At 63.0% G+C, this 11175-nt stretch overlaps 2 protein-coding genes across 2 annotated transcripts; one reads left to right on the top strand and one right to left on the bottom strand.

The window, feature by feature from the left end:
- Positions 1 to 229: 229 nt before the first annotated feature.
- Positions 230 to 7074, bottom strand: LOC141917437 (uncharacterized). Its single transcript, XM_074810607.1, has 8 exons — positions 6534 to 7074; positions 5784 to 6065; positions 4782 to 5078; positions 4454 to 4510; positions 3278 to 3670; positions 2072 to 2217; positions 682 to 791; positions 230 to 590 (listed from the first exon to the last, which is right to left on the bottom strand). The coding sequence occupies exons 1-8, from the start codon at positions 7072 to 7074 to the stop codon at positions 464 to 466; spliced, it is 1953 nt and encodes a 650-aa protein (XP_074666708.1). The 3' UTR covers positions 230 to 463.
- A 1396-nt stretch (positions 7075 to 8470) lies between these two features.
- LOC141917435 (uncharacterized) lies at positions 8471 to 11062 on the top strand. The gene is made up of 2 exons (XM_074810605.1): positions 8471 to 8526; positions 9262 to 11062. Exon 2 carries the CDS (start codon positions 9313 to 9315, stop codon positions 11029 to 11031), a length of 1719 nt encoding a protein of 572 aa, XP_074666706.1. The 5' UTR covers positions 8471 to 8526; positions 9262 to 9312; the 3' UTR covers positions 11032 to 11062.
- Positions 11063 to 11175: the final 113 nt, after the last annotated feature.

The following is an 11175-nucleotide window of genomic DNA, read 5'->3' as shown; positions in this document are numbered from 1 at the left end:
GAGGGGTATTTTGGGGAGCCTGAAGGATAATTGAAGGGATCATGGGGGATTGTGGGGAGCCTGGGGGCCAAAGACCCCCCACCCTTCATGTGTTAGCACCCCCCAAACCACCACTGCTCTGCTGAGGGACCCCCAAACCCAGAGCCAGGAGCCACCCCGCTCCCATCCACCCCACAGCATCAGGGGTCCCCTGTCGCACGCAGCCCCCCCACATCACCGGAGCGGGGCCTCACACTGCACACGTGTTTATTGCCCTACAGGGACCCCCCCATTCCACCCCATCCCCCAAATTTTCCCTGGAGATCCATCCATGGATCCCCAAAACAGATGTGCTGGAGGTCGGAGCTTCATCCCGGAGCGCTGCAGGTTGGCTGTGACAAGCGGAGACGGGTCAGGGGGAGCCCCCCGAGGGGGCAGTGGGTGTTGGGGGGGGGGGGGGTGTCTTGGGGTGTCCCTTGCACGCTCAGGGGTGCCCCTCGCACACCCAGGAGAGTTTGCTGGTGCAAGGGTAGTCGTACCACTCGCCGTCCTCCCTCACCACCGCGCAGTTCTCCTGGCGCCCGCCGTTGGGCTCGTTCCTGTGCCACGAGCTGCAACGAGGAGGGGGGGATCAGGACAGTTTAGGGGTGTCCCCCCGCATCCCCAAACCCCCGTCCCCATGTCCCCCAGCTCCAGCTGTACCTGTTTTCCCGGGATAAGATAGTCCCATCCGCTCGCTTCCAGGTGCCCTCGACCTCCTCATCCCTGATGCCGAGCCAGGAGGAGCTTTGCAGCATGGTCCGGACGTGATCCTGGGGACAACGGCAGCGTCACCCCACGGCAGAGCCCCCCACAATCCCCTGCCCACCCTTGGGGACAGCAGTTCCCCGTGGCAGGTAGGACCTGATGCCGTAACCCCCCTCAATACCCCAACACCTCCCCACTGCTGGCACAACCTCTGCTCTGGAGTGGGGGGATGCAGGGGGAGTTTGGGGGGGGGGTTTAAGGTGTTGGGGGACAGTTCACAGGAGGTTTGGGGTCGGGGATGGCAGGGTGAGAGTCTGTAGAATGCTAAGGCTGGGGTTAAGGTCAGCTTATACACAGGTTTGGGGTCACAGTTAGGAAAAGTGACGGTTAAAATTGGAGGGTCATTGGGGTCTGGGTTACCAGGGCTAGTTTAAGACCTATATATTTAGGGTTAGGGCTGGGTTAAGGCCCTGCTGGGGTCTGGACTAGCTTAGGGTTATCTTAAATGCTATATATTTAGAGTTAGGCCTGGGCTAGGGCCCTGCTGAGGTTTGGACTATCTTAGGGTTAGCTTAAATCCTGTGTATTTAGGGTTAGAACTATAGGTATCTGGCGTTAAGGCTGGGTCAGGGCCTCACTGGGGTCTGAACTAGTTTAGGGTTAGTTTAAATCCTGTGTATTTAGAGTTAGGACTGTGTTAGGGCCCCGTTGAGGTTCTGGACTAGCTTAGGGTTAGGTCAAGTCCCATATATATGTAGGGTTAGGTTTAGGATAGGGTTAGGTGTAGGCTAGGAATAGGGTTACGGTTAATCAGATTTGGGTTAAGTCAGGGTTAGGGACAGGATTAAGGTCAGGGTTATCATTAAGGATAGGGTTAAGGTCAGGGTTATGCTGAGGGTTAGGGTTAGAGCCAGGGTTAGGATCAGGCTTAGGGTCAGGGTTAGAGTTAGAGTCAGGATTAGGGTTAGGGATAGGTTTCGGCTGGATTTGGTTTAGTATTAGGGTTACAGCTCTGTTAGAAATGGTGTCGGGCTTAATTGTAGAAGTATTAGGTACTAGAGTGTAAATTTAGGGTTAAAAGGACCGAATTTGGGTAAAGCTTAGGGTGAGGACTTAGCAGCACCCACCCATGGGACAAATGGGGTGCAGGGTGACCCCAAAGCTGTCGTAGGGTTCAGGGCAGGGTTTATGGGGTTCACGTGAGGCTTCCAGCCACTCCCCATCCCCCAGAAGATCATCCCCTCCCCACAAAGCCCAGCTCAGGCACCACAGTGTCCCCCGTTGCCGTCCCCCCCCGTCTCTGTCCCCCCTAAATCCGTCCCCCCCCGAATCTGTCCCCCCTCACCTTCTCCTCGGGACTGTCCACCTCCAGGAGCTGCGAGCCCAGGAGCGAGCAGAAGCTCTGGGCGTTTTCCCAGGAACTCGCCGTTTTGGAGTAGAAATAGCAGGAATTCCCAAAATAGGTCCAGTCTTTGGAGCAAGGGGAACAGCCTGGGGAGGGGGGGGGACACAGAAAAAGGGGGGTCACCCCCCAGCTGGGGCTGTGAGACCTGACAGCCCCGGCCAGAGACACAACCCTGGCTGCTGAGCATCACCACTGGGTTCGCGTTACAGCTGGGTTAGAGTTAGAATTAGGTTTATGTGGGTTAAATCTTACATATTTAAGGTTAGGACTGGATTAGGGTCTCCGTGAGCTTCAGGCTGGGTCAGAATTTGGTTGAATCCAATATATTTAGAGTTAAAACTGGGTTGGGGTCCCACTGGGTTTTGGGTTTAGCTTGATACGTTCAGGGTTACAACTGGGTTGGCGTTAGGGCCATGCTGACTTTTGGGCTAAATCAGGATTATTTTAAATCCTATAAAATTGGGTTTATGGCTGGGTTAGGGTTAGAACTCCACTGGGATTAGGGCTAGTTTAGGATTAATTTAAATCCTGTATATTTAGGGTTAAATTTGGGTTAGGATTACTGGGGTTTGGGATAGATTAGGGTTAGTTTAAATCCTATATATTTAGGCTACAAATGGTTTATCCTTAAGGTCCTGCTGGGGTTTGGGCTAGTTTAGGGTTAGGTAAAGTCACATCTATTTAGGGTTTGAGCTGGGTTAAGACTCCACTGAGGCTTGACCTCACTTAGGGTTAGGTTAAGTCACACATGTTTAGGGTTTGAGCTGGTTTAAGGGTTAGGACCTAGCTGAGGTTTGATGTCATTTAGGGTTAGGGTAAGTCGTGTATATTTAGGGTTAGGTTAAATCACACACATTTAGGGTTTGAGCTGGATTAAGGGTTAAGATCTGGATGAGGTTTGACATCACTTAGGGTTAGGTTAAATTGTGTATATTTAGGGTCAAGTCTGCATCAGGATTAGGACCCCATTAAGGTTTGGACTCAATAAGGATTAAGTCACCCTCAATGTAGCATTAAATCAGGTTTAGCGCCCTGTTGCGGTTTGAGCTTAGCTTAAACTGCATCCATGCTGGGTTAGGGCTGATTTCAGCCATCTTAGAGTTAGGCAAAGCCCTAAAAAATTGACCTAAAGAAGCCAGGACTAACAGGAGAGGGAGCAGACGTTGTCCTTGCTCCCATGGACCACCCAGCGGCTCCACTCGCGGTCGCCGGTGTAGAGCATCACCGTGTGCTGGAGGTTGTTGCCGTAATTGAAGTACAACTCGTAGCCGCGGAGGGCCAGCAGCCCGCCGGCGTGGCACTCCCAGCGCTGCAGCTGCCCGTCCTCCCGGCACTCCTCTAGCCTGACCAGGGCCAGATTTTGCCCCCGGGTTGCCGTAACGCAGCGCTGGCTCTCCCAGGCCCGTAACTGGCCCCCGGGTGACCACTGGAAGCGTTGTGCCGCGAGCTCGGGCTGGCATGTTGTTGCTGTCAGTCGTTGCCCGCTGGCTTCGATGCACAGGCGGTGCGCTTCGTTGTACAGCAGGAAGGAGCGGGAGGCTGAGGAGAGGTGATGGGTGAAGCGGGGTGGGGGGGACACATGGGAATTGGGGACACACACGGGGGTTGGGGACACAAACAGGGGTCGGGGACACACACAGGGGTTGGGGACACACACAGGGGTTGGGGATGCACGTGGAGACTGGGGGGACACATGGGGATTGGGGACACACACGGAGATTGGGGACACACATGGGGATTGGGGACACACACAGGGGTTGGGGACACACACAGGGGTTGGGGACACACGTGGGGATTGGGGACACACGTGGGGATTGGGGACACACGAGGGTTGGGGACACACATGGGGATTGGGGACACACATGGGGGTTGGGGACACAAACAGGGGTCAGGGACACACACGGAGATTGGGGACACACACAGGGGTTGGGGACACACACAGGGGTTGGGGACACACACGGGTTGGGGATGCACGTGGAGACTGGGGGGACACATGGGGATTGGGGACACACACGGAGATTGGGGACACACACAGGGGTTGGGGACACACACAGGGGTTAGGGACACACACATGGATTGGGGACACACGTGGGGATTGGGGACACACGAGGGTTGGGGACACACATGGGGATTGGGGACACACACAGGAATTGGGGACACACAGGGTTTGGGGACACAGACGAGGTTTGGGGACACACACAGGAATTGGGGACACACACAGGGATTGGGGACATACAGAGAGATTGGGGACACGCACAGGGGTTGGGGACACCATGGGTGTCACCGTGGGAGGAGGAGGAGGAGGGGGGTGGGGACACGCACCCACATTCAGCAGCTTCTTCTCCTTCTCTGCCTCCAGCGCCTCCGTCAGGGCTGCAACTGAGGGGGGGGCACACACACACACATGGGGGGGACGCATGTCACCCTGTCACTGATGTCACCCTGTCACCGCAAGGCACAGGGTGTCCTGGAGCTGCTGCGGTGGCCAAGGTGGGAGAGGGGCTGATGTTGAGGGGTGCCGAGCCCTCAGCCCCCCCATGGATCCCCCCTGACACCTCGATAACCTTAACTCTGCCCCCCCCAGCACCTCCAGCGGCATCTCCCCAGATGGAAGGGGCCCCCCCGCGCCCCACGGAGCCCCGCTACTCACCGTGCCGCGAGCCGACGGCGAGGAAGAGGATGTTCATCAGCACCGAGACCCCCAGGGCCACGGTGCCCACCAACACCAGCTTCTCCCTGGAGCAACACCCCGACTCGGAAGGGGGCGTGTGAGTGACAAGGGCCCCCTGCTTGGGGCAGAGCCCAGTGGCACCGGCTTTAACCACCGCTCTTGGCGCTGCCCATCTCGTACCGGGGGGGTCGGGCACCTGCTTTTGGCTCGGTGGGGTGAGGGGGGAGTCCAGGGGTTCGTAGGGGTTCTCCTCGGCGAGGTACAGCTCGCTGCAGGCTGAGGGAGGGGGGAGGCAGTGGTGATGGCATTTGAGGGGGATCCCCCCTGTCCTGGTGCCACCATGATCCCTGGGGATGAGGGTGGGGGATTCTCCCTGGTGCCACTTCCCTGGGGACCCCCCAAACTGGGCATCAGGGGTGGGGGATCCCCCCCTCAAGGTGTCTCCCAAGGCACCAAGGATGGAAATGGGGGTCCCCTTTGGTGCCATCATCCACCCTGGGGACCCCCTCCTTGGACACTGGGGGTGGGACAGTCTCCCCTGGGGGTCACCGACCACCCCAGGGACCCTCCCCGCCTCAGGCATGAAGATGGGGACCCCCTCCATGACATTGCCCCCACCCTGGGGACACCCCTTAGGGACAAGAGACAGAAATGGGGTCCCCTTTGGTGCCACCATCCACCATGAGGTCCCCTCTTGGGCACCGGCGATGGGGGGATCCCTTTCTAGGTGCCACCACTCTTCCCAGTGACCCCTGGCACTGGGGGGGGGAGATGGGGATCCCCCCTGGGTGCCACAGTCCACCCTGAGGACCCCCCCTCAGACACCAGGGATGGCAGAACCCCCCTGAGTGCCACCACCCACCCTGGGGACCCCTTTTAGGCCTCAGGGACAGAGACAGGGCACTGTGAGACCCCAAAAGTGACATGGGGGTGTGCGTTAGGGACCCCCCACCCCATCCAGCACCCCGGGGTGCTCCCTACCTTCCCCGCCACCGGGCCCCAGCACCCACATCTGACCTTGCCCGCCTTGGCTGGACTCGACGTTGCCGTACATCGTCCCTGTGGCACCGAATTTCTGTCCCCAAGGAGTGTCCCCCGCTGATAAAACCCGCAGGAAGCAGTTTGGGGGGTGGGGGTGGGTGGGTGCCGGATGCACCCCACCCTGGGGACGGCCCTCGAAGAGGCCCCCGAGCACCCAGTGGCTCTGTCCCTCCACCCCAAAGCTGGGCTGGAGGTGACACCGTGGGTGACAGTCCCCAGGCCCTGGGGATGGGCCCATAGGAGGGTGGTGGGGGGACCCAAGGGTGCTGCCTGGGTGGGGGGGTGGGTGCTTGGAGGGGGGACACACATGGGGACAGCAAGGGCCGGGTGTCCCCATGGCAGTGTTTGGGGTGTCCTGTGCCACGGTGTCCCCATGCCCAGGGTGTCACCGTGCCCAGGGTGTCACCGTGCCCAGGGTGTCCTCATGTCAGTGCCTGGGGTGTCCCCATGCCAGGGTGTCCCCAGGCCCAGGGTGTCCCTATGACAGTGTTTGGGGTGTCCCCATGCGAGGGTGTCCCCATGGCAGTGTCCAGGGTGTCCCTGTGCCCAGGGTGCACCCATGACATTGTCCAGGGTGTCCCCATGGCAGTGTTTGGGGTGTCCCCATGCCCAGGGTGTCCCCATGCCAGGGGTGTCCTCATGGCAGTGTTTGGGGTGTCCCCATGCCTGGGGTGTCCCCCCCAAGCCCACGCTCAGCAGACATCGATGTCCACCGTGTCCCCATGGCAGTGCCCATGGTGTCCCCGTCACCAGCGTGTCCCCATGCCCGGCACACCCCTGGCGTCTGCCCACACCAGGGTGCCCCCACACCCCCAGGAGAGCTGGGTACGCCCCCCCGAGGCGGGTGCCTGGCCCCACGCCAGCTCTGGCCGCACAGGAAGAGCCGGGTGCTATCAGCACCCACCAGCCCCCGCCACAGCTCCCCGGCCACCCGCCGGCACCCGGCGTATCGCACCCGGTGGGAGCAGGCACCCAGTGCCACGGGGTGGGTGCAGGGCTGCAGGGGTGGCTGGGGTGGTGTTGGGTGGCCCACGGTGGTGCCAGATGTCCCATCATGGTGCTGGTGTCCCATGGTGGTGCCAGGTGGCCCATGGTGGTACCACGTGGCCCATAGTGGTGCCAGTTGTGGCATGGTGGTGCTGGTGTCCCACGGTGGTGCCAGTTGTCCCACGGTGGTGCCAGTTGTCCCACGGTGGCACCGAGTGTCCCACAGTGGTACTAGGTGGCTCATGGTGGTACCACGTGGCCCATGGTGGTGCTGGTGTCCCACGGTGGTGCCAGTTGTCCCACGGTGGTGCCAGGTGTTCCATGCTGGTGCCAGAGTCCCACAGTGATGCCAGATGTCCCATCGTGGTGCTGGGTGTCACACGGTGGTGCTGGGAGTGCCATGGTTGTATTGCCTGTATCATGGTGTTGCCAGGTGTCCCGTGGTCGTGCCAGGTGTGTCACGGTGATGCTGGCTGTCCCATTGTGGTGCCGAGTGTGCCACAGCTGTGCCGGAGCTGTGCCGGCTGTCCCATGGTGGTGCCAACTGTCCTATGGCCATGCTGGGTGTCCCATGGTTCTACTGGCTGTCCCATGACAGTGACGGTTGTGCCATGGCGGTGTTCGGTGTCCCGCAGTGGTACTGGCTGTTCCATCATGGTGACGGTTGTACCGTGGCAGTGTTGGGTGTCCTGCGGTGGTACTGGCTGTTCCATCATGGTGACGGTTGTACCGTGGCGGTGTTGGGTGTCCTGCGGTGGTACTGGCTGTTCCATCATGGTGACGGTTGTACCGTGGCGGTGTTGGGTGTCCTGCGGTGGTACTGGCTGTTCCATCATGGTGACGGTTGTGCCATGGCGGTGTTGGGTGTCCCGCGGTGGTATTGGCTGTTCCATCATGGTGACGGTTGTGCTGTGGCGGTGTTGGGTGTCCCATGGTGGTGCAGGCCGTCCTGTCATGGTGACGGTTGTGCCGTGGTGGTGTTGGGTGTCCCATGATGGTGCCAGCTGTCCCGTCATGGTGACGGTTGTGCTGTGGCGGTGTTGCATGTCCCATGATGGTGCCAGCTGTCCCGTCACAGTGACAGTTGTGCCGTGTAGGTGTTGGGTGTCCCATGATGGTGCCAGCTGTCCCGTCATAGTGACGGTTGTGCCATGGCGGTGTTGCCTGTCCCATGATGGTGCCAGCTGTCCTGTCACGGTGACGGTTGTGCCGTGGCGGTGTTGCGTGTCCCATGATGGTGCCGGCTGTCCCGTCACGGTGACGGTTGTGCCGTGTAGGTGTTGGGTGTCCCATGGTGGTGCAGGCTGTCCCATCACGGTGACGGTTGTGCCATGGCAGTACCGTGTGTCCCCACGGGTGCACCCCACCAGTCCCCATCCTCGCAGGAGCACACCCCCCCCCTCCCTGTCCTCGCCGGGGTCCCCACGCGTGTCCCCGCCCCCCGGCGTGTCCCGGGGGTCCCCGCGGTGCAGCGCGACCCGCGGCCGCCAGGTGGCGCCGTCACGACCGGAGCGGAGCCGGCGAGGGGCGGGACCGAGCTCAGCCCCGGCCGGGACCGGGGGGGGGGGCCGGGACCGGCGGTCGGTACGGGGCGGGGGAGCTGGGAAAGGGGGATACCGGGAAAGGGGGGGAGCTGGGACCGGGGGTCGGTACGGGGGTCGCCGGGACCGGAGGATACTGGGAACGGGGGGAGTCGGTACGGGGAGGGTTCGGACCGGAGCGTCCGTACGGGAGGGGCTCGGAGCGGCGGGTACCGGGAACAGGGGGAGCTGGGAGCGGGGGGATCGGTACGAGGGAAGCCGGTACCGAGGGGTCGGGACCTGGGGACGGCGCCGGGATCGAGGAGGGGCTGGACCGGGGAGCAAGTACCGGGGGGTCGGTACGGGGGCAGCCGGTACCGGGGAGCAGGAACTGGGGGATACCGGGACCGGAGAGCTGTGACCGGGGGTCGGTACGACGGGGAGGGGGCTGGGACCGGGGATACCGGGAATGGGGAGGGGCTGGGACTGGGGGGTCGGCTCGGGAGGGGGACTGGGACCAGTGGTCAGGACCTGGGGGTACACCAGGATCGGGGGGTGCCAGACTAGGGAGCAAGTACCGGGAACCGGGAGCGGGGGTCAGTACTGGGGAGCAGGGACTGGGGGATACTGGTACTGGGAAGCTGGTACCGGGGTGAAACCAGTGAGGGAGGCACACCGGGGAGGAGGGGGCTGTACAGGGGCGGGGGGCCCGGTTATCGGCAGGGGATGCGTGTACTGGGCCGGTACCGGGGATCTGTCCCCATCACCGGTGACCCCGGCACTGGCTGGGCCCAGCACCAATCACCGGTGTCCCTGGGGTGTCCCCGGTACCGGGAGGGGGGGGTCCACCACCACCCTGGGGTGACACCGTTGGGTGCTGCCTGCTCACCCCTTCTCTCCCTGCACTGCAGACGGGACCCGGGAGGGCACCGGCAGCACCGAAACCGCGCCAGGGTGCCGGGATGGACACCGGGAGCACCGAGTTGGGGCCACGATGCCAGGCTGGGGCAGGTGCCGGCAACGCCGAATCGATGCCAGCGAGTCGGGACGGTGAGGACACCGGCAGCGCCGATTTGAGGCCACTGTGCCAACACCCGGCAGATGGCACCGGTGCCAAATTGCCACCAGGGAGCCAGCACAGGGCAGGCGCCAGCAGTGCCAAAACCACGCTGCGGTGTTGGGCGAGGGATGATTCGGGGCCACGATGCCAGGATGAAGAGTGTGCTGACAGTGCCAAACCGATGCTGGCGTGCCAGAACCGGGCAGACACCGGAAGCACCGATTCGGGGATGCAACACTGGGACCAGGCTGATGCCGGCAGCTCCAAACCGATGCCGGGGTGCCGGGACGAGGCAACCATCAGCAGCGCCAGTTTGGGGACACGATGCCAAGACACGTTGGATGCCGGCAGCACCGAACTGACCCCACAGCACCAACGCGAGGAGGACGTTGCCAAACCGAGCCGGCACGATGGTGAGGCCGCGGCAGCGGGTGCCCGTCCCTTTCAGTGCGGGGTGTGCGGGAAGCGGTTCGGGGCGAGCGCCACGTTGATGCGGCACCAGGCGCTGCACGGAGCCGAGCGCCCTTTTTCCTGTGCCGAATGCGGCCGCGGGTTCTGCGACCGGGCGGCGCTGGCAACACACCGGCGAGGGCACACGGGTGAGCGACCCTTCGCCTGTGCCGAGTGCGGCAAAACCTTTGCTGCCAGCGCTGGGCTGCTGGTGCACCAGCGAGCGCACACGGGCGAGCGTCCCTTTGCCTGCGGCGAGTGCGGGCAGCGTTTCCGGCAAAGCGCCCACCTCGCCCAACATCACCAGGGTGCCCACGGCGTGGGGCGCCCGCACCGCTGCCCGCAGTGCGGCAAAGCCTTCGCCCTCCGCTCCACGCTGGCCCGGCACGCTCAGACCCACACCGGCGAGCGGCCTCACGCCTGCGGCGACTGCGGGCGCCGCTTCCGCCAACGGGCTCACCTGGCCCGGCACCGCTTGGCGCACACGGGCGAGCGCCCTTTCCCCTGTGGCGAGTGCGGCAAAGCCTTCGCCCTCAGCGCCACGCTGTTGCGGCACCGTTTGGTGCACACCGGCGAACGCCCGCACCGCTGCCCCGATTGTCCCCGCGCCTACACCCAAAGCGCTTACCTGGCCCAGCACCGCCGCAGCGCCCACGCCGGCCAACGGCCCCACGCCTGCCCCGACTGCCCGCGGGCTTTCGCCGACCGCGCCAACCTCTTACGGCACCGCCGCGGCCACGCCGGCGCCCGGCCCCACGCCTGCGGGCAGTGCGGGCGGCGTTTCGCCCAACGGGCGCATCTCCGGGCGCACGTTGGCACCCACGGCGGGCAGCGGCCGTTTGCCTGCGGGCAGTGCGGGCAGCGGTTTGGGCGACGGGCAGCGCTGGCGGCACACGGGCGGGCGCACGGCGGGCAGCGGCCGTTTGCCTGCGGGCAGTGCGGGCAGCGTTTCGCCCAGCGAGCCAGCCTGGTAGAACACGGCCGGCGGCACACGGGCGAGCGGCCCCATCGCTGTCCCCAATGTCACCGCAGTTTCCGGCATCGCTCGGCGCTGTTACGGCACCGGCGGGCGCACGCTGGTGAGCGGCCCTTCCCCTGCGCCCACTGCGGGCGCCGCTACAGCCGTAGCTCCAACCTCCTCCTGCACCAGCGGGTTCACGCCCCCCAGTAGCACCCATGGGTGCCGCCGACGGGTGCTCGTACAGCGTTAGCCGCGCCGAAGCCACTGCGCCCTGTGCCAGGCCTCAGATTTGAAGCCTTTATCCCCACAAGATGAGCACTGCCCGGTTAATTTTAAATAAGATTAATAATATTA

This window comes from Strix aluco, chromosome 38 (assembly GCF_031877795.1).
Source record: "Strix aluco isolate bStrAlu1 chromosome 38, bStrAlu1.hap1, whole genome shotgun sequence".
In the NCBI taxonomy this organism is placed as follows: Eukaryota; Metazoa; Chordata; class Aves; order Strigiformes; family Strigidae; genus Strix; species Strix aluco.
This window is presented reverse-complemented; position numbering and strand designations above follow the sequence as displayed.